At 39.1% G+C, this 24,467-nt stretch overlaps 1 protein-coding gene across 5 annotated transcripts in view; it reads right to left on the bottom strand.

The window, feature by feature from the left end:
* Nucleotides 1–24,467, bottom strand: part of PTPRG (protein tyrosine phosphatase receptor type G) — a 699,794-nt gene that overhangs the window by 509,287 nt on the left and 166,040 nt on the right. For all 5 annotated transcript variants that reach the window (XM_032359252.1, XM_032359242.1, XM_032359260.1 and 2 more), the window contains one exon: nucleotides 10,050–10,154. In XM_032359252.1, the coding sequence (XP_032215143.1) occupies nucleotides 10,050–10,154 (105 nt within the window). The remainder of the gene's footprint in view (nucleotides 1–10,049; nucleotides 10,155–24,467) is intronic.

Raw genomic sequence — 24,467 nt, 5'->3', positions numbered from 1 at the left:
ATGTCAAGGTTAAGTGAATTCACTAAGTGGGCTGAAGAGCATAAAACATACCCCGCTACACCCCACCCTTTCACTCTGAAATCCCATCTGTTTAAAATATTTAACAAACCAAAGGCAATAACCAGTAACAATCAATGGTGGAGGTTGGGTCGGTCCACTGTTCGATCCTGGGACCATCTCAAAATGGGACGAGTGGCCAAGAAGTGAGGGAGGGGAAATTCAGGGGGTTTAACCCATTGTGTATTTTAAGATTTTTAATAATCTATATGGAGGTACTAGAACCAGGATATAGAGTGAGCCACACTTTATAAATTAGGCCACTAAATACTGTCCTTAATTTTTAAGCCACTTCATGAAAACTCTTGACCCTCTGTGATTTTTTTTCACATCACTGATATAGTTTAATTGTATAGCATGTAATAAGAGGCTTTCGATTCTTCCATTATAATAACACTATCTCCTAGAGAAGATTTATTTTGCCATATTGGAACACCAATAGTACAAATGCCATGTTTAAATTTTTCTTAAAACTGGCTCACTTTTTATAAAATCTTAAATATCTAATTAACTAGGAATTTAACAAACCAGAATGGAAAACTAGCATAGCCCTCCAGATAGGAAGGGTACCAAAATATAATAAAAGCCACAAGATCAAATTCCACAATACTCTCCCAGCTAAGGGCTCTAGGCAAGACCTGTCTCTGTTAAAAAGAGATACTGACAAGTAACTTAGGTATTAAAGACCTATTAGCTCCAGGCTGTGAGTTTCTCCCTGATAAACAACTCAAGAAGAAATGACTTTATTATGTTAAAAGTCAGGTTCTTAGATAGCAGGTAAAGTCATTTCTCATAGGACATAAAATCACATTCAATACTCCACTCACGGAAAAGATTATTTATTATATACCACAGTATTCTTAATGAAAAGTAAGGATTCCTAACGTTAACACAAAGTATTTATCAAGAAGGCAAGGTTCTATGTTATACACATCACCACTAAACAAAGTCTTAGTCACATGACAGAAAATGGGGTTACCGTAAAGGAAAAAGAAGACAGGCTAAATTTTAATAGCAAGAAAGACAACCCTTAATGCTATTGATTTTAAGTAGGGCCACAAGAGATTACCAGCTGAAAGGTGGAGGTGAGATTAGTTTCAGGATCCCTTAACAAACCCCTGAGGGCTAACATCACCACTTCACACTGTCATCAGACTGGAAGAACACTCCAGGTGGACTGACCACAACTGGATGGTGTAAGACTTCTGCATAGGTACAAGAGTAATTATACTTGACCTTGTGGGCAGAGTTCCCTTCTGCAATTAAATAAACAGGGAGAAAATCCAATCTTTAAGCACATATTAGACACTCAAACCAGCTATATACGGGCATTAATAAAAGTTCACAATCCACAAGACAGCTCTCCCTTTTATATTGCCACCAGGCCCACCCCAGGAAGAGAAGAGACAACAGGATAAAGAATAGGAGTGCAGTTCAACTTAATAATTTCAACCCGGGGAAGGCCAGTAAAGTGTTACTCATCATGATATATATCAATGACATTTTATTTGCCAAAAAAATTCTATGTAACATTGCTTAACAATATCCACAGGGAAAGATAGAATATCTCTCTGTTTTATAGAGTCAGGGTAGTGGGTTTTATGAACCAAATCAGATATAATAAATGAGTACCTAGTGTCAGGTTAGAAAAAAGATGAGTAGCCTTTAAGTAAATCACACAGCACATTCAGATAATCGCTTTCCAATTTTTTTAAGGCATGGATGAGGCTAGGTATATCTTCCCTTTGAAATTTTAAAATAATAATGTCCTTCCACTAACCCACACTCCCCCCACCCCTGCCCCCAACAAGCTAGTTTCAAAGGAGGGAACATCATCCTTTCAAATTTGAAACCAGGAAAAAAGACACTTGACTTTGATCCATCACAGATATGAAAAATATATACTTAGAGATAACACTGTATGCCTTCTCTAGACACTAAATTTATAGATTATTGAATATTGAGATTTATGTTGTATCAAAGCAAATATTGACCTTTTCTCTGCCTGGGTCAATATTTACTGCTTTGCCCAATAAATCTTGATGTTCATTTTCAAATTGAGTCAATATCAGTTCATTAATTTCTGTATGGTTCATATCAGCACTTTATAAAATTTGAAATGCCAGTGAAATGTTTCACCTAAAAAATTCGGATACAGCCAAATAAAAAGACAAAAGGGCTTTTGCCTCCCTTCTGGCTTTCCTTCTTAGTTTTTCCTTTCTTCCTCTCCTCAAAACTGTTTCAAAGAAAACTGCCTACATTTAATACAATCCAGCCATCTATTCTAAAATAGAAAGTTACTTTAGGAAAATATTATGAATGTACTGGTATTAGTAATTTTAATATTCTATGTATAATTCTGTAAGATAGTAAAATATTATAGATATAAATATAAAAGCAGCAGAATCCCTCATTTCTCAATAATAATCACAATTAACGTCTTTGTAGAATTTCCAGACCTCTCAGCTCTATTCATTAACAGGACCCTATTAACCACATTATTTTAATAGACCTTAAACCTATCTCATTTTGGTGGATGTTTAGTATGAATTTCATCATAAGGATATACTAAATTACCATTATTCCAAGTCCCTACTTACGGTAACTGGGGAAGTGTACAAGTGCTTCTTAAAGACAAATTCCCAGAGACGCCTGGGTGGCTCAACGGGTTAAAGCCTCTGCCTTCGGCTCAGGTCATGATCCCAGAGTCCTGGGATAGAGCCCCGCATCGGGCTCTCTGCTGGGCGGGGAGCCTGCTCCCCCCAACCCACATGTCTCTCTGCCAACTTGTGATCTCTGTCTGTCAAATAAATAAATTAAATAAATAAATAAAATCTTAAAAAAAAAAAAAAAAAGCTTAAAAAAAAAGAAAAATTCCCAGAAACAGAAGTGCTGGAATCAAAGACTATCAATATTTAATATTTCACAGGTATTGCCAAAGAGCCCTCCAAAAAGACTCCACCAACCTGCTACCTTCAGAGTCCATTTAAAACCCAAACTCTCGGGCTTCCTGTTAGCCGCATATGAAATGTCCCATCATAGTTAACAACTGAAATGGTTATCACTGATATCTATTACTTGTTGCCAACTGCACTGAACGTACTTCATCTTCCTAAGATGCTTTTCCAAGGGTCATGAAGACCCTAAGGAATTTATTGATATCCTCTTATAGCATACAATAGCTTCCATTAACTTTTACAAACACTTGTGAAACCATCTCCAGAGAGAAGATGCCAGAAAAACTTCAGAACTAAGGTGGCAAAGATTAGAAGAAAGTTTTAAAAAGAAAAAGAAAAATGAAAAAGGCAGCCTCTCTAAGATATGAGAACTGTTTCTTTCCAACGGATAGAGGCGGAGGAAGCAAAACTTGGCCAAGTACTGAAAAATGCTCAAGGTATCTTAAGCATATGGCAACACATTTTTCTCTTTTATACATAAAGTCCTGATTAGTGTGTGACCATATGTGTTTTTTTCTCACCCTATCTATCCCTGTAATCACAGATCATGTGTAAAAGAAAAAAAGAGTACCTATAGGAAGAAACAGTTTGTTCTACAATGTGTTTCCTACCTTGAGGCCCTCCTTATTCCAAAACATTTAAGAAAGAACGGGGAAATACCAAGAGTAATTACAGACAAAGGTTCTGTTCAAGGAAAAAGTTTAAAAGTGTAAGAAATATGGAAAAAACACTATACCACATCTTAACAGGTTCAAGTCCAAAATGTTTACCTTCACAACCAACCCACCAATCCTCTTTACTCATTTAAATTAAATGCAAGGCCATCTACAATCAACCCAGGATCATCCTAGATGATTTTGTATTCCCTTCCACATACTAACGGTAATGATTCCCATGAACTCTCTCCTTCAATCTCTCCAATTTCTGATGACACAACTTCATCATTTTTCATCCTGCCTTCTTCCCCTGCTGACCAATCCTTAACCCTACAATCAGAGGTCTTACTCAAATATAAAACCACTTAGTTAATTTCCACCATGAAACCCTGAAATGCCTCCCTATCACCCTCAGGTAGATGTTCTAGGTCACTAGCAGAATCCTGTGAAGACCCTTCATGGTCCAACACGCTGCATTATTCCCTCAACTTTCTTTGCCCCACCATATGCTTTATACTTACTGAGCTCCTTTGAGTTCCCCAGTCACTGCCAGATCATTTTAAGGTCTCAAGGCCTCTGCACATCCTGGCAAACACCTGCCCATCTTTAATGTCTAGGATCTAGCAGCAGCAATTCTGGGAGCTTCTCTGACCCCTCCTATTATAGTACAACACCTTGTATACAGTAAGCAATCAATAAGTGTGTTCAGTGAATAAGTTAGTATCTTCAACTTATAGCAGTAAATATAACAATAGGGAATTATAGAGAAAAGAGAAATTAACTGTTTCTTAAAAAAAGGGAGACTGAAAAGGGAAGGAGGGATTAGACTAGGCTCGAAGTGGAGGTAACTTCGAGCTGGGACTTGGGACGATGAGTCTCAAGACTGATTCCTCCCCAGTGGTATGGTTCCATCAGAGCAGAAGCTCGCTATTGCAAATGCAGTGTCTCTAGGGAAATGATTCCCTTAAGAAACTTCACAGAAGGTATTAGAAGAGCAAATAATACAATATTAATATCAAACTCTGAGGTTCTACAATGGCTTCCATTGTTCTCGGGACAAAGGCAGACTTCTGCAGGCATGTGTATTTTGCTTTACCCTTTATAGACACAATTAAAAATAAGCATGGAAATGATATTTTAGGAATTTAATTATATCTTAAGTTCACAAGGGGGACTGATTACTTAAAAGGATCCAGTGGTGAAACCTTTTGTAAATCGCCCACTGCTTTATCTGAATTTCATGGCAGGATCCCGAGTGAGTTCTCAAGCCAAGACTCTGACATGAGTTCATTTATCCGTACATACATTCAACCATATGAAAAAATATGTACTAAATATGCACAAAATAAGACACTCTGACCCAGAGCAGGAAAAAAAAAGACAACGAATTATAAACTATAATCCTTGTCTTCAAGTATTGGACATATAGCTGGGAAAATGAAACATACACCTACATGCACTACATACACACACACACACACATTATAAAATAAGAGGTTTATGTGAATAATGTAGTGGGCTGGCATATAATTAAGAGCCAAATGGGTAATACGTATCCCACTCCAGAGTGGAAGCCAAGAATTCCACCAGGTGCTTACATAGGTTTCCTCTAATCCTCAAAGCCATCCAGCAAGGTATGACCTTTTCATCTCCATTTTACAGCTGAGCAAGTCATCAAGCCCGGGACAATTAAAAGGGACCTTGGAGGTCTCCTCCTACAATGTCCTGACCACAGCTGGAATGCCTCTTAGATTAATCCTGCTTGGCTTCTACTCAGCACACCACCAGACACTTCCTACAGGGAATTCTGGTCGTTACATGTCTCAGTGTTGGAGAACTAGCCCCCCTTGTACCAATTCCTAGAATCTTTCTATAAGGAAAGAACATGAGATAGTGATTATTTGAAATGCAGAAAACCAAACCGAGGAGTTTAAAAAAAAAAAAAAAAAGATTGAGAGGAGAAACCACAACCTGCTTTTTCTCCAAGTCTCTGAGGGGGAGGAGAAGAAACAGATAGCTTTACAGAAATGCCTCCAATATCCCCCTGAACTTGCTCCAGATTTGTTTCTCATTTCCCTTTCAGGCAACAATGACCTACCTAGCATTTGTTACTTTTTGTGTAATAATTACAGAAGTTCTGGGCAAATCCCAAAATTCATGAGCTGTCATCACTTCAAGTAACACAGAAAAATACCTGTGTCTTAGTCAAGTAAAAGTAGTAGAAAAATTGTTTTAATATTTCCAGTGAAAAACTCTTCTGCATCTATTGGTTTTCTTTTTTTCAGCATAATTCTGTATGAAATATATAAAGAGGTCTTTACCCTCTCTTCCCTGTCTTGGAATAAGGAAAATAAACCCAAAGACATAAAGTAATCTCGAAATTACAAAGCCATCATTAACAGTTAACAATAATAATATCTTACATTTATTTCCACTTCAATGTCTTATGCATGATACTTTCACATTGAACTCAGATATCACGACCTCCTTTTTTTACAGCAGACAAAATGAAGAACCAGAGAGATACCAATCTTCAGGTGATCCCAATGGAACCAGAGCACATATTTCCACTCCTCAACAAACAGTCCTCTATGCCAGAGCTGTAGGTGTTCACAACAGCATTGCCTAATAAGCCTACCGAAGTAAAGATTTTACCATCTCAGATATAATGAGGGGCTTTGCGTTATCTGAAGTGATACAGACAAACTGAAATAACATGGTTAGTCCTAATGTAAAAGTTACACGAATATCGATGAACTACTGTCGTGACAATATCCTAAATATAAGCTATCCACACTTTGAAAACTTCTACAACTCTCCTCAAGTAACTGGGGGGTGGGGGGGAGGCCAGTGGGATAACTAGGTCAGCATCAGGCACCAAACCCCATCCACACAAAGGCAACCTAATGAGTAGAACACACAGTCACTGAGGGGCAGAGGGCCCCAGAACCACCAACACCCCCCCATCTCCCGGCTCCATCTCCTGAAGCACACCCCACTCCACTCCAATCTTTGTTCTTCCCAAGTCCTTTCCAAAAGCAGGATCACCCAACTCACTCTGAATGCTAACTAGAAGACGTGCTCCTCTTCCAGCTCAAGAGAAAATGCAGGGGGGGGAATAAAACAAGCAAACAAACAAAAAACAAAAACGACATTTTCCAAATCTCTGAACAGTTCGGTTTATGAGTCAGGCTAACATCTGCTCGAAAACCCAAGTGATCTCAATGCAAGCAAGAATTAGTAAACCTCTTCTCCTAAGAGCCAGATAAAAATATTCTAGGCTTTTTGGTCAATGTCTGCAGCAACTGCTGAACCCCAGCACAAAAGCAGCCATAGACAATGCCCAAAGGAATGGGCCTGGTTGTGTTTCAGTAAAACTTTATTCACAAAAACAGCACTGGTGTGTATCACCTGCAAAGCTCTGAACTTGAGGATAGTTTGTTTAATAAAGTTTGCTTAAAATAAGGTTTAATATAGTTTGTTTAATATAGGATAACCTAGTGCCCACCCATTGTACATCATAGTTACCCACTGAGAATCCTCATAACAACATCAACAAACAGCAGCAAAAGTAATAACAGTATTAAAACAGCGGGAATATTAGATACCTGATGCAAGAGACTCTGTTACCTTTTTCACACGAATCATCTAATTTCATTCCCAAAACAGCTCTATGCGGGAAGTGCTGTTAATCATCCCCGTCTCAAAGATGGAGACACTGAATCTCCACAGAATTAAATGTTCTCCCAACGTCCAAAAGATGTTATGAGATAAAGCTTATGTTTGAGCTACAGCCCATATGACTTCAAAATTTGTACTCTCACATACCATACCCCCGAAACACCAATATTATCTTAGGAGGAACTAAGGTAAATCTGGGAACTAGAGGTATGAAATTAAAATGTGGACCGTCAAAACCCATCTTTCAGAAATGGGCTGGTTCACTTCTGCAAAATTCAGAAACAATTTCCTCTACAAACAAAGGGCCTTTCTTTTGGCAGCCCCACATTTCAGGCAGCATTTAGGCCTAGAGGTATATGTGCCTGTAGCTAAGAGCCAAATCTGGTCTGTTGTGATTTCAAGGCCTTGGTCTTTAGTGTCAAAAGTGACAGGTAACAACTCCTTCCTTCCTGGTCTTCATCTATTGGCTGAGTGCTAAGGAGGGTCTTTGACAGACTCTAAGTCTTGTTGACATGAGAATCACTATTCCACCATGTTGGAGTGAAGCAACCACTGATACTGTGGAATTTTTAGGAAAAACTGTTGAAAGCACGAGGACTATGTAGCATCAATTGATACCTGTCTCATTCTTTTCTTCTCCTTTTATGCTTCATTTTCTCCATTCCACCCTCAAGCAAGTGACTTCACTGGTTCTTCCAAACCAGACTATATCCTTCCGGGGGATTCCTCATGTGACTATTCCATCCCATCCAAAAAAAAAAAAAATTCAACTAGGAGAGAAGTTGACAAACTATAGCCTGTGGACCCTATCTAACAGGTCACCTGTTTTAATATAGCCTAAGAAGAATGGTTTTTGTATTTTTAAATGACTGAGGAAAAAGAAGTCAAAAAGAAGTATATTTCTGACACATGAAAACTATACACAATTCCAATTTCAGTGTTCATAAATACATTTTCATGGAAACCCAGCAGTTCATCTAGCATTATCCATGGCTGCCTTTGCACATACTGGCAAAGTTGAGTAGTTGTAAGAGAAACCACACACCCAGAGAAGACTAAGATATTTACTGTCTGGCTTTTTAGAGAAAAGGGTGCCAAAGCCTGTGGCTGAACTACTAGCCCTTAAACCTGTAGGGGCAGTACCCAAATCCATTCCAGAAATGTGAAGTAGACACTCATTAAGTCCACCAGAGTTAAGGATATCAACAGTTGCTCTATACCAAAGACCTTACTACTTATGTCCATTCTTAACTGAGTAATGGGAAAAGTTTTAGGACTTTCATTTCTTCACTGCCATTTGCAACTGGAGATGCTGATGGGATATAACTTCCAATTTCCTGACTAACAGCATTGTTATTCTAAATTGATGAACTGTAAATAACAGGCCACTTTACACCTCTTCCTAACTGATATCAGAGCCACTGAGAACAAAATGATAAATTTTCTTCAGTTTTCTTGGCAAGAAGCTATATATATATATGTAATTTTGGCCTTCATCTCACTGTTCCCTTCATTTATCAGAAATAGTGACAAAAAGGCTCTAATTAGATAATTCTAATCACAAGGAGTTGGGTGTGATGGAAGACTTCAGAATCACTATCTGTTCCTTGCAAAACAAAACAGATAGGCTATTCTCCCTATAGGGGCAGGAGATTTATCAATAGACAAAAGGATGCAAAAAGCCAATAGATAAGGTGTAATTAAAGATCAAGCCTATAAATTTTACACTGACATAAATTTAACAAGATTTGCAGGTGGAAATTCAGGATTTAAAACCAGAGCATCATTATGAAAATAATGCCTCTCAATTCTATATGCAATGACACTGCATAAACACAGATTTATTATTAATACTAATACCCCATGCCTTCAAGCCTTTTCAGACAAATTATTTGAATTATTTAGTGCCAAAGTAATTTCCAAAGTAGTCTATCTTCCTCAACCATTCCTCTGTAATTAGCTACATTTTCCATATATATTGGGGCATCAAAATCTCTTCTAGAAATAATAAGCCACCTATCATATTTTTGGTAGTTGTTGGGAACATAATCCAGAACCGTCTATATATTCTTATAGGCGTTCATTTCTCGCCCCTTGGAATGTAAGAAAATTATTTGCAATGTAATATTCAACATAGCTTTTACAATGCTCTCGGTCTTCGGTGCCTGGAAGGCTTAAGTTTAAAAGCAAAAATGAAAAGAACTGCAGAATACCAGAGAGGGCTGAAATATATTCAACTAACAAGATCTGATTTGAAAATAAAGTTGCATTTTTTTAGATTAAAGCATAACAGATCATTTTGATATGTGACGCTTTGTAATATTTAGCAGACATTAAGCAGCTCAAGACTAGCCTTCTATTTTCTGCTTTCTGAAATCACAGCCACTGAAAAGACGGAAAAGAAAAGGCTGTGTCTTTGGGGAAATTACAAGTTTGGTACAATCACTCATTAACAAGTAAAGTTAAGAAATAAATGCAAATTGAGGGGGGAAAGCAGGTTGAGAAAACAGGTGGGAGAGAGAAATTAAGGTACTTATAACCTTGAGGAAAATCATGGTAGAGTGTTTCAACTTTTAGTGAACTACAAAAGGTCTGAACAAACAGGTTGGGTGTGAAAGCGATTTAATGAGTACTTTCCAGGGAGCTCAATGGGATGGTCAATGGCCAGTGTGAGCCTGGCCAGACCCCATCCACTCACCTGAGTAGGCCCAGTACGGGTCACCTGAGGCCTTACGCCGGCGGATCTGCGCTGAGCTGCCGTGTCTGTTCTCGTGCAGGGCCCCGACGTAGCCTTCCGTCAAGGCTGGAAGAGAGGGAGAGCACAATGAGTCAAAGTCTTCACTCCACTGGACAGGGGAAGGGTGTCTAACGTACCACCGATGACTTCCCAGCAGCAGAGACCTCAGGGCTAACAGAAGAGATCCTGCAGAAAAACAGCTATAAGATAACCTTTAACAAGACAACCAGGATTAACATTAATACTAACAGGAGCTTACAACAAGCCTTTGGGCCACCAAGCATGACGCATTAAAAACTTTATATATTGTATCTTACATAATCTACAGAACACAACCGAGCAATAGACCCAGTGGTCCCAATAACGAGACCATTCTATTGATAAGCACACTGAACCTTAAAGAAGTTAAGTAACTTTAACTTGCCCAAGGTCATACAACTAAGTAGTAGAAGACATAGAACCGGAGGTCTCTGTTCCAACTACATGTATAAGACTATGTCTTATCTGCAAAAGGCCTCTGAGACTTACTTGATCCTCAGAGAGAAAGGGGTCATTCTATTTCTTTTACAGATGGAGGAATTGAGCCTCAGAGACACTAAGTAACTGGTCCCAGGTAACACAGGTAAGCATGCAGCAAGCACATCAGGGAACCAAACATAAGCATGCCTACATCAGAGCCAGGGCCACTGCCATCCAAACGCATCACAGTCTAAGGCCTGGGAGACTTCCCATGGTGAGTACTAGTCCTCCACATCTTTTGAAGCCCAAAGAGTCACCTGTTACGCCTAAAGGTTACACCTAAAGACGTGAAACCCACAAGGCCAATGATGCTCAGAAAAGAAACTCTAATGATGTATTTTTTGAAAACTCATAATGAATCCAATTTTCTCCGCCATTATAGAGACCTTCCATCTGCTTGCTACAGTTTTCAAAGTCCTCCCCTCCCATCAAATTCATGAATGTAAATTTCATTTCTTATGAGCCCACACCCAAATGCACTGACTTGTAAGAAGACAAATACTGCAGGTGCCCAGAATCCAAAATGAAATGGAATTACACAATACATCCCAGCTGGCTACGTTAATATTTAAATGCACCCAAACAGAATCAAATGTGCTTTTAAAAAGCAGGGGAAAATGGTTAGGGGAACTGTACATTCAATTTAAGATTAAGATGGCACCAGGAAAACAGTACATTCACCACTTTGAATTAGTCCAAGTAATGATAATGATGTCACCTGAGGCCAAATTAAGAAAAGTGTGAAGTACACAGTCCCCAACTTATGATGGACGACCTAGCAATTTTTCAACTTTACAGTGGCACAAAAATGATATGCATTCTGGGCGCCTGAGTGGTTCAAGCGGTTAAGCACCTCGCTTCTGCTCAGGTGATGATCCCAGGCTCTTGGGGTCCAGCACTGCAGCAGGCTCCCCACTCAGCAGGGAGTCTGTTTCTCCCTCCCTCCCTTGCTCCTCCCCCCTGCTCATGCATGCTTGTCTAAATAAATAAATAAAATCTTGTTTAAAAAATGATACATATTCAGAGGAAACTGAACTTTGAATTTGGATTTGGATCTTTTCCCTAAGCTGACAATATGTAGAGTAAGATCCTCTCTCCTGATGCGAGGCAGCAGAGGCCCCACAACTCCCAGTCAGCGCCAACCCCCACCCCCCCGCCGGATCAAGAGGGCCAACCACCAACACAACTTAGCACTATCAGCACCCATACAGCCATTGTGTTTTTCACATTCCATACAAACTCCATGAATTACATGAGATACTCAACACTGTATTATAAACTAGGCTTTGTGTTAGAGGACTTTCCTAACCGTAAGCTTATGTAAACATTGTGAGCATGTTAAGGCAGGTTAGGCCAATCTAAGACATTCAGGAGGTTGGGTGCATTAAATACATTTTCACCATAAGATATTTTCAACTTAATAATGAGTTTCTCAGGACATAACCCCATCATAAGTGGCAGAAGATCTGTGTTTTATACTTGCATGTCAACTCCGAAGACTGGATTTAAAAGGAAAAAAATGCTTGAACTAAAAACAAAGATATTCCATAGACATGGGCCCCTTAGAGGGAAACAGGAATCTTGTAAAATTCAAATATCTTTATGTTTGCTCATGGTCATTGTTAACTACAATGAAGGTTTAGGTACCCACCATCCAGACCATCGTATGATCTTCAGATGAGCAGGCAGAGCTCCAAGAAACTGACCATTCTAAGCTTCTAGGGATCAAAAATAAAACTTTCCATCTCCTATACTCCTAATCTATTTTTTCCTCCACCAAAGCATGCGACATTAAGTAATTGTTCAGCTTATTTATTGTCTGGGCGTGCATTAAACTTTTTTATGTATCTGTTTAATACGTTTCTTAGAGCTAGTTCACTCTAAATAATTATCCCCAAATAATCCATCCTCTACTAAAGTCATGAGTAAAGCACTGTCTTGAACAAGGAAATGTAACTTCCATTACGGTACGTGGCTGAGCCTCAGTTTCCTTGCCTCTTAAATGGAGCTACAAGTAGCAGTAACCTCACAGCATTGTTACAAAAACAAGACATTGTAAGCCAAGCAACTAACTCAGCAGTGGGCATGGACTGTTTTTTTAATACCTAATAACATAGTAGAAAATTGATGCAGAGACTCTGTTTTAGTAATCATCATACCCTGCAACCCACCTACCTACAAGTCATGCAGTGCATGGCCATGTCAGGTCAGCCCATCCCTGCCAGCTCCAGCGGTAGAGGCCTTGTTTGGGTTAAGCCAGCCAATCCTTGTAAACCATACCCCTGGGGCCAGTGACCTTATTGGCAATGGGGACGTAAGCCAATCAGAGAGATTCTTCTTTCTTTCTGCTAGTGTTAAGACAGGATTCTGAAGCCTCAGGAGCCTGGCTGGGGGTCAAGTAGAAGACCGGCAGAGGAGTTCAAAAATGTAACCACACCATGGGAAGCAAAATCTATAGATCAATTCTGTTGGCAAAATTTAAGCCCATGACAGACGTAATCTGAAAGTGATCCTGTGGGACGCTTTATATTTACATGAACCAATGATTGCCAAAACTCTCTTTTTGTCCCTTGTATGCAAAAGATCCCCAAATGACACTAAAGGTGACCCTGGGGACCTTCAAATGAGTCTATGCTACACCTGATTGTCAATTTCTTCATAAAAGGCCATCATCAGACTAGAGCTGTGACTCAAACCTGGAAGCTTTAAAAATAAAACAAAATGAACAAACATACACAAAAACAGAAACAAAATCTATGCCCTGGACCTTACCATCAGAGACTCAGATTGGATGACCTGGGATGGGACCACGATATAGGATACAGGACTTTAAAAAAAGGTTGTCTGGGTGATTCTATTTTGAAGCCAGAAATTTTTTAAAAAGCCACAAACTTGGGGTGCCTGGGTGGCTCAGTGGGTTAAAACCTCTGCCTTCAGCTCAGGTCATGGTTCCAGGGTCCTGGGATCGAGCCCCACATCGGGTTCCCTGCTCAGCGGGGAGCCTGCTTCCCTTCCTCCCTCTCTGCCTGCCTCTCTGCTCACTTTGATCCTGTCTGTCAAATAAATAAATAAAATATTTAAAAAAACAAAAAACACAAACTTCCTTGCTGAGCTCAACCCACAGTCCCCTTCAACTTTGACATTCTCAATTCACCCTCACAGACTGGAACCGGACAGGCTAAGTGAACCTTGGGAAAAGTCTGGCCAGGCAGAGATGAACTGGCTGCTGCAGAAATCACACCAATATGGCATCAACCTCAGACTGTCCGCTAAATCTGAGCTGAACCAAAAAGCACAAAAACCAAAGTAGAGGAGGAATGGAGTTATCCTCAAGGATATTCATTTATACCTTTTACGAAAGATTTTATCCAGAGTCAAGATCTCCACAATGAGTCCCCCTTTCTTTCCTGAAAGGGTAGTGCTTTTCATTTTCCGGAACCTTTGAGAACACCAGGCTAGGGAACAAAAGAAGACAAAGGCTGCCGGCACCATCTCTCACTGGAGTGGCTTTCCTGTGGGCAGCTGTGTTACCCATCCCACTGAAAAAGCAAAGCAACAGAGTCCAGGGCTACATTAGGGAACTGTGAAAACCTCTAAGTCCTTAGTTTACATCTGCATCAGTCCTTAACTAGACTTGACAGAGGCCATGGTTTTGGGGTCTCACACTTGCCAGCTTCCCAAGCTCCCTAAATACTCAGTACAAAAAGCAAATCTACAAAGATATATCCAATTCAAGAAACAAGGGAGGTAAACATCAGAGCTCCTCTGACACGGCAACGTAATGGGATCCATACCCCATAGAGCAGTTACCTTCCCAGCCATCCCATATGCAGCATACTGGGACACAAAGGGTCTCAAGGGAGTGGCAGAACTGTCTAAAGGAAGCTCATTTAGGCAAGAGGAAGAGTGCAGTTTGGGTGGACATAGAACAATGGACAAGAGGTAACACAGAGAGCAGGGCCATCCCAAGGAAGGTGGGCTATCCCTTTCTTCATCACAGCCCCCCCCCCAACAAAGTACTGAGGTACGATGTGGGTTGCACACAGCAGGTGAGGAATGGACAAAAAACTCTGCTTCTGAAGGACATGCTGCACAGCGATGAAAGGCTCTAAGCTCCTTGGAGATAACCAGTGAATGAATGGATGAATGAGTGAATGAATACACGTACACATGAACAACATAAAGGCTGACGGTATCTGTGTTGGTCTAAGAGTGTGCGCATGTATGCATGTGTGTATATATAAACCACAAGCAAAACCACAACCTTCTCCCCACTGTCTCACTTTCTAGTCACGGCCCACACATCATAACGGCAAACATCTGAAACATGAAGCTGGAAAGAATGATCCCCAAGCACCTCATATACCACTGTTTAGAGAGGCAACTTAGAAATGAACAGGGAAGCAAAGGACTTTATCACCCTGGCACCAGATTTCTTTGAGACACAAAACTATTCGTTAAAGATAACTATATCTGGTTTTCCCTTTTACGCCATCCAGAGCAATAATGTGTGATTTCTTTTTCCCTACGAACATAATCATGTACAAACGAAACCTGCATCATTTGAAACAAAACAAAATCTTTAGTCCCCTCATCAAATGTATTTTAAGCATATAATAAGGTATATTTTTAAGAACAACTTTCAGAAATTATTTGAACTGCAGTCAAAATTGTATATTGAGTATATTAAGCAACATAATATTTTATTGGCAAGGAGCACAGATTTGCAAAATGAAACAATCTGTGGTTCCCACGTAAAGATACAGACTCAGCACACCAAATTCAATCAATTTTAATACTCTCTGTACTCTTCTAAACTCTAACAGCCAACCAACAGCAGCATGGCAATGATATGGTAAGGCTATGAATCATGCTATTGATTTTCAATATCTTCTGTGCAGAAAATTAAATTATGCAAATGCATGCCTTTACGGATCCTTACCTTAATGTGAAATTGCATACTTGCTTATGTCAGCAACTTAATTACACAATTAAAATTGGAGCATGCTTATGAAAATATGTATTTTCATTCTTCAGAATAGACAGTAAGTATAAATCTGCCTATGGTTATCGTGTGACTAACAAGAGGGAGGAGTTGGTGTTATGCAAACATATATTCTATCAGGTTCTACAGCACCAAGACTAGTATGGTTAATGGAGCTGAAGTCATCTGTCAGCAGAAAGCTCAGGAGGGCTTTTAGTGTTGTGATAATGCTTTAAGGAACTGGGATCATAGTGACGGAACAAGTGTATAAGACACAAAGGACGTCCAAGAGTGCACAAGGCTGTAGATTCCCCCACAAAAAGAGGTAGTCTCCAGTCAGTGTGGTTTTAGCCAACATGCCAACACACACACACACACACACACACACACACAGCCCTAACACACCTGGGCATGAGGAATATCAAACCAGGGCAGCCTGTTCTGAAGGGTATAATAATAAAATGAGTTTAGAAAGTTAACACCCAGCTACTCCCATCATCCAGGAGAACTGGAGCCTCTCAATTTTGACAGGATGAAAGTGAAGATTTCAAAACCAATAGCATTAACTAGCCAATGATGCTTAGGCCTCCCTAAGCAGGAGGAAGCTTAAGTCACATTGGTTGCTATGCAGAGAGTGAAATGAGTGACAGGTATTTTCATCAGGGAGATTTCATAAACTCTACCACCTCTCAGAACTTCTCTGGAGCCTACCTCATTTCCAGCCTGAAGCAAAAAAGATAAAAACGTTTCCAGACCCAAAGGCCTAATCCATTGCTATAAAAATATCCTAAGAGTTACCTACCACAAGATATCAACGAAACTGTTTCCTATGTGCATGATTTAATTTCCCAGAGCCACCGGACATAGTTTATAACAATAAATGTTTGTATTCTGGGAATATAAAAGCAGATGTGTATCCCATCTGCCTTAACTGTATCTTCAGGAGATTCTGTGTAATCTTGACTCTCAGTGTTTCACAGAATTTTGACTTGGGGCAAATAAAGACAGACAAGCTGTCTGAACTCTACTGTGTTAATCTGCAGGCTCAACATTTTTCCTACAGAGAGACCAGCCCCTCTAAAACACTACATTATATAACATTCTCGAAAGAGCATCTTTTCTTAGGCTCCTCTGTCCGAGAGGAGGGTAAATAAATCTACATGGGATAACACTAAACAAAGTTATGTAACAATGGAAAATAGTCTTCTTCCAAAATTGCAAATGTGTGAATAAAACTACAGAATACAACTAATGGCTTGGGGTTTTTTTTACATTCACATATGCATCTGTATATCTGGAAATGAGTGGAAGTCTAAGATGCCCACCAAGAAAGAAAGGCCACACGGTCACTACGCATTTCAACACACCCACATCATTCCCTCACATTACTGTTTTTACCTTACCACATGGAACCAACCATGTCTATTTCATACCAGCTATGTAAGGATCCCCTATAGGGGGAAAGTAGCTGTATGGCAGAGGTGACACCAGAGTAAGTATATGATGAGAACAGCCCAGAATTCCATCTGTAACATGATCTCATACATCCTGTACCCAAAGCAAAATAGTAGAGTAACACTTGAGGGTATTTCCACTCAACTGTATGTCCAGTTCTAGGTCATTTGAAAGGACTTAGAAGCCTAGAAGAACTGGTCAGCTTCCATCCAAAACTGAAAACATCAGAACAAAGACATTCCGGTTTCCTAGTGCCAGAATGCAAATTAAGATGATGGATGAACTGGCTCTCATATGAAGAGTCCTAGTTCTCTGCCAGAGTTACTGCCAAAAATAAGCCCACTAAAAATAAGTAGAGGCACTCACATTCAGAATGCATATTTCCAGAATGGCAGGCAAGCAGTTAAGCGGGCTGTTTATATCTATTTAACTGCTCATACAACAAACAAATTAAAGATCCCTCAAGGATGGCAAAATCTCTAACAAGCATAATTTTCTCTGAATTTTAAAGAGCACTTAAGAACATTAAATCCCACACAATAGTCTAAAATGAATAAATCTTTATCTTTTTTGTGCCTACAATGGGCAAAAGTATCAAATCATAGTTAAGGTAATTAAATATTCTGATCAGCCTCTCATCTCCTTTGTGCCTGTATTCCAATTAATCGTAGTAAAATGTACTTAGTGAGTGTCCTAAAAAGTAGAATCAAGAAGTACATTCCTTTGTAACTACTGCATTACAAATGGTCCCTCCAGTTGTTTGTGATACTGAGCTAACCTCAAACACAATAGAGTATATTACAATAGATTACCTATTTCATCATATTCAAATGTACCTATTGTCCCAGCTACAAAAAAAAAAACAAAACATATATATATATATATATATATGTATGTATGTATGTGGGTTTGGGGGGGGTTGCATCATCTAAAGTGATAAAGAGACCTAGTACAGAGCCATGACTTTTTTTTTTTTTTAAAGTAAAACAGTAAATCAGAGAAATCACATAGCAATGTAGTATCCTAGGGGAAAAAAGAACACAAAAAAGGTGGTAGAAATGACTGCTTGAGTCAGGTAGAGAAGCAAAAGACTGAACTTCTCCTTGTGATTTAACTCTAAAGTAACACTGATTACAAAAGACCAAATCTATTTTTTTTTAATCAGACAAGACTAAAAGAGTCAAAAAATTAAAGAAATCCTTCTGCTATTAACTATATCCAAGCTTAAAAACTTCAGAAATAAAAATAGATGCTTCCCAACAAGTCCAAGAAGAGGTACACTTAGAAAACTGATTTAGACAGGGGCTAATGAGACATTTGTCATAAAAATTTGAAAAATATCACAGTTCACTCTTCCACAGAGCCACCCTTCCAAAACAGAATTGGGCTCCTGGCTTCAAATATTCTACAACATTGGACTAAAAGAAATCAATCAACTCTGTTTGGTTCTCCAAGAATCAAGTCCTTTGATGATTATCAAGAAAACAAGGGTTAGTCACAGATAGGGCTGTGGAGATGTCAACAGCCACAAATCTGTATGTCATTTTGTAGCTGCACCATCACTTTGAATCCTTAATGACCAATGAAACTGGCAAATATAGATCGGAGATTTCACCCTGGTGGCCACCACGCTGAATACAGCCATCTCTCGATCCCTCCAAATACATTGTTCAATCCATGATATAGTATGACATGGCATGGCATGGGATGGCATGGGATGGGTGTGTGTGTGTGGTGAGTGTCTGTGTGTCTGTGTGTGTGCGTGTCTGTGTGTAACTGGTTGCCAGCATGGGAAAATCTAGAGTGAACCCCAATATCTGTATTTTTTTTAATGAGATCTGGACTTTGACTGTACCAAAATGCTAGATGAATAGCAAGTAGCTCTTTCAAGAAGACTCATAACCCCACCCAGTCCTACTTTATCATTTATACTTCCTATCGAGTCCCTACGGCCCTCTGAATTTGCCACCCATGGCCTTACCCAATGAGAAATTCTTCACTAACTCCCTTATTGCCTATGAGGCAGACACTACTAAAAGTACCATCAATATAATGGCTTGCGTAATTCCTCCAATAATAATCTTGTGGCTTACACTCAGAAAAGGTATATAACTTGCCCAAGAACACAAAGCCCTGAATCAGATATTACTCTCAAACCTACAAAATTAACACAGTACTACAACTATTCTTCACAAAATTCAAGTTTAGGACTCATAAAAACATCTGTCAACTAAGAGCTCCTACTTTTGAGCTCTATTCAAAAGTAAAAAACCAATCTTCTTCTACATGGGCCTCAGAAAACCAAAATCATAGTATTATTTTTTAAAGGCAAGTTTATTTTGGGATGCCTGGGTAGCTCAGTCATCAAGCATCTGTCTTGGCTCAGGTCATTATCCCAGAGTCCTGGGATAGAGCCCCATATCAGGTTCCCTACTCAGCAATGAGACTGCTTCTCCCTCTCCCACTCCCCATGCTTGCGTTCCCTCTCTTGCTGTGTTTTTAAAATATTTAAAATAAATATTTTAAAAAATAATAATAAAGGCTTTTTAAAAGATTTTATTTATTTATTTGAGAAAGCGAGAGAGAGGGAGCATCCAAAAGCAGGGGGAGTGGCAGGCAGAGGGAGAAGCAGACTCTCCACAGAGCTAGGAGCCTGACATGGGACTCCATCCCAGGACCCCAAGATCATGACCTGAGTCGAAGGCAGAAGCTTAACCCACTGAGCAAGCCAGGCGTCCCTAAGAACATAGTAATTTTTATTATTTTTTTTAAATGTTAGTTCCACATCTACTGTGGGGCCTGAACTCAAAACCTCAGGATCAAGACCTAACATGCTCTTCTGACTGAGCCCACTAGATGCCTCTAGAAACACAATAATTTCGAAAGAAAGAAGTTGTCTAGGCTACTTTTACCACCACTACTGGTGAATGTCTAAGATAAAATCATGTTCCAATAACACAAACAGAAAAATAGAGTGATTTTTCTCTAACATGATGTGGAGAATATTCAATTACAATTATATAAACATTGGTCATTGTCTATAAAAAAGAAAGTCACTTCTAGTAAAGCAGAAATAAATATTAAGTTACAACTTGAGTTAGGGAAACAAAGTGATACAGATTACTAAATTCTCTTCACTCATATTTTCTTTTGTTTAAAATCTGTCACTGTGACTGCCTAATAAATGTTTATACTGGAGAAATAAAGGATAAGCTTCATAACTTAAGTCTTTGATATAGTTGAGTCATTAATCACACCCAGTCCCTCTGAAATATAAAATGAAAAACATTGAAGGAGATGGGTATTTTTTTAACAGAACAAAAAGAAATGGGAAAAAAAAAAAACTGACAAGTATTACTAGGTGCCTATTTCCAAACCATGCCACATCTACCAACCCTAGCAAAATGCGCACAATGATGAAAATACTCACCAAGATAATACACAACCATGGGAGATTGTAGAAAACACATAGTAGGCAGAAGCCCTAAATCCTGGGCTTGAGGATGAAATACAGAGGGTACTCCAACCATGACACACCTCTGCTTAAGATACCAATCATGGTGGAGACAGATCTGACTGGCTCAGTAAACCCAGAAAACTGTGTCTTCTAGAGCCATGTTAAAGATACCACTTGAATTATGGCCAGCCTGGATACTCAGTGGCTGGTAGCTATCTATTGCCCAGAGCTTTGTGCTTCTGGTAAGCAAAGTACCTACTTCATCTTCACACTTACTATCTGCTTAAGCTGCTCTTCACTCCTCTGGCTGAGAAGATAATTTCCCAGAAGTCTGGAAAGATGTAGCCAAGTATTGGTATTCCCTCCATGTACTGTCCCTACCTCCAGCAGGGTGCTACTACATCAAGACATTCAACAGTATGTACCCTACATTGCCCCTGCCCACTTAGAGCTTCCAGTCCACTGGGGAGGGTAGCAACCAACAAATACATAAATTATAATTAATATGCACGGTGAAACAAATATGAAAATTAAATGAAACATACATGGTACAGTCACAGAAAATACAAGTAGAGAAGGAATGTACTTAGAGAAAGTAGTCAAGGAAGAAAATTTATCTGAAGGCACTGGCAAGGCAGGAGGATATTGTCCAAGGTAGAGGAAGAGCAAGTATGAGGAAGTTGAGGCAGAAAAGAGTATGGGGCTAAAAGTCCAACCTGCCCAAAGTCTGGTGAGCTGGCTGGGGGAGAAAAAGGAGGCTGAGGATAAAGAAGGACAGGATCCTACAACATCATAAATGGACTTTGAGATGAGCTTGGGAAGACACCAAAGACTCCAAAGGTTCAGCCAATTAGGTCTGATATATGCTTTCTTTTAAGCACTTTTATTAAAATGTAGTAGTTTTTAGTATATTTACAGAGTTGAGCAATCATTATCATAATCTAATTTTAGGGCAGTTTTATCAATGTACGCTTGGAAAAGGTGACTGCGACATGCAGGGAACAGATTGGAGGGAGGGAGGCAAGAACAAAAACCCGTGCCTCAACATCCAGACCCCCAGGGTGAAGAGATACAAATCATTTGTTAATTGTGTAGCTGCACCTTCAGGCAGGGAAGCTGTGCTCCTGGAGGTAACATTTTTGAAGAGCAGACCATGGCCTAATATTTACAGCAACATGGCCCCAAACCTACTCAACTCATTTTTAGTTTTATCTTGCTAATATTTTCTACACCTTCCTTCTGCCTTTTTCATCTAAATTAGGATCTGCACTAAAGTGATCAAGCAATTAATTGCTTATGCAGTACATGTCAATAAAAATAGGTAACAGTTAATGAGAAGCAAGCCAGATACAACTATTTACAAACAAAATGAGGAAAAGAAAGCAAGATACTCATTACCACTGTATTTTCTTTTGGAGCTATATACTGCATAAAATTATACCCTCAATTTCACACAAGAAAAATAACTACCTCTCTATGTGATACTTGGAGAAGTATACTGCTTATTAATATACATTTCAGAAGGAACTTAGGTGGGTTTGTTTGTTTGTTTATTTGTTTGTTTTTAGGGACAATTTTATTTTTGCTTAAACATGGACCCATGCACAGCTTTAAACCCAATTTGACTTTCCTCTGTCTCCCCAAACAATTCTTTTTTTTTTTTTTTAAGATTTTATTTATTTATCTGGCAGAGAGATCACAAGTAGATGGAGAGGCAGACAGAGAGAGAGAGGAGGAAGCAGACTCCCCACCGAGCAGAGAGCCTGATGTGGGGCTTGATCCCAGGACCCTGGGATCATGACCTGAACCAAAGGCAGAGACTTAACCCACTGAGCCACCCAGGCAACCCTCCCCAAACAATTCTTAAAAGAAACCTCTCTCTCCCACCAACTTAGGGGTGAGAGTTGGAAAAGCGACCCAAGTAAAGGATAATTAATAAATTGAATCTGTGGTAATTCACCTCAGCACAATGGCAAAGATTTTTATCTCAGCAACTGTTCAGGATTGTCTATAATCATGAAAATGTATTCAGGGACAAGTATGCTTTGTGGCTGGTCAGGAGATAGATTACCAAATATATAGCCCTCTGTTATTCAAAGTCCATAGAAAGACTTCTCCCTCCTAAAACACTGAGAAACAGGCCTCCCATCAGCGTTATTTGATTTAATCAATTAGGCTGGACCCTGAATTTTAAAAGTAAAAAATACAGGGCATTTGAGTGGCTCAGTTGGTTACGAGGTCAACTGTTAATTTCAGCTCAGGTCATGATCTCAGGGTCCTGGGATAGAGCCCCCACATCAGGCTCCTCAATGAGAGAGGAGTCTGCTTCAGGATTCTCCCCTTCCCTCTGCTCCTCCCTGCTTCGTTCTGTCTCTCTCATTCTCTCTCTGAAAAAAAAAAAGGAAAAAAAAAATTTAAGGTGAAAAATAATCCAAGGAATTTAATGTTTCTCGTCAGAATATCCCAGGGCTACAAGTTCATTTTTGTTATCTCTTTTTATTAGGTGTTAGTTTTGCTTCCTTTCCAGCAAGAATGAGGTTTGCTTTGTTCTCTTCAATTGCACAAAGAAATCATCAGAAGAAATATCCTGCATTCTGCTTGCTTGAAGAGGAGTTATTAACTTGAAATAACACAATGCAAGTCTCAACGAAAATAATTTGAAAGGGCTATTACAATCTTTAAAAAAATGATTTAATTAAAAATTCTAACCACATAAAAATTGTCACCAGATCACATCAAGACGGCTAAAGCATTTCTAAGTCTGCTTTAACTAGCTTTAAAAGCAGTTGCTTAAACTAATTATATGGGGGGAAATTTTTTCCCTTTTTTGGAAAAGGAGCTATTTAATCAAAAGCTCTTTTCTGTTGAAGAAATGGCCACTATTAAATAAGTACACTTTGTTTTCTTTTTTCTTTTTTGGTTGTGCTTTTCCTAAAGCCTTCTATGACTCTGACCAATTATACCACAAGATCCATTTGCAGAGTCAAGTGGAAAACCAGTTTTATGACTTCACAAAGCTCAACTCTCAAATTGAAAGTTTCAGTTCAATATTGCTTTTTTTCCCCCTCTCAATATCTATTCGTATACAAGGAGCTGAATGAAATCAATTGCAAGGAAACTTTTCAACTCTGAATTTAAATCATTTTATGATTCTGCAATACAGCCAATCAAACTGGTGCTGGGAAGGAGAAGAGAAGGGCAGTTTCCCTTTTTAATATTAAATAAATAAATAAATATAATGATGTCAAAAGGAAATTTTGTATCTTTGGAGGCTTTCCTATTAGACAAAACTGAATGAAACAAAACTGTTCCTCTGATTTTTCAGACAACAGATAAGAAGGATGTAGCATAAGCATAGAAAACTCTGGAACAAATGGGTATGACACATGTACCCAAACCACAGAACTGCAGATTACAGAAATCCTGAGTGAATTCTGGAAAACGAATACTCCTTTCAATATCACTTACAAAGGTTTAGTAAACACATTTGCTCTTAAATATCACCTCTGTATAACCAGTGAGTGAGTGAGTCCTGAGAGAAAAGGATGGTGTTAGAAGCTGCTAAAAACATCAGGTTTTCTCTTTTGTGCCAGGCCCACCTTTAGGTTAATCCATTCTTTGTTATTTAACACAATGGAACCAAAAAAGCTGCAGATTTTAGGTGTTTCAGAAATCATACATGATATCTGAGGCTTATTCAGGAATCAATGTTTCAGAAACAGAGAAGGTACTCTGTGAAATGAATTCAGGACTTTTCCCTTCACACTGTGAGGCGGGGGGTGGAGGGTCCTTGAATAGGATGCTCTGACCACAGTTCTTACTAAAATATTTCTGATGCTCTGTCCACAGTTATTATTAAAATATTTCTGATGCTCTGACCACAGTTCTTATTAAAATATTTCTCCCCAAAGTGAAGAGATGCTCAATCCCAGGACAGAAGAGTGGATGGAATGGGGGAAATGAG

The sequence above is a fragment of the Mustela erminea genome, chromosome 1, assembly GCF_009829155.1.
Source record: "Mustela erminea isolate mMusErm1 chromosome 1, mMusErm1.Pri, whole genome shotgun sequence".
NCBI classification, from domain to species: domain Eukaryota; kingdom Metazoa; phylum Chordata; class Mammalia; order Carnivora; family Mustelidae; genus Mustela; species Mustela erminea.
The sequence above is the reverse complement of the archived record's forward strand: the minus strand, read 5'-3'. Positions and strand labels throughout refer to the sequence as shown.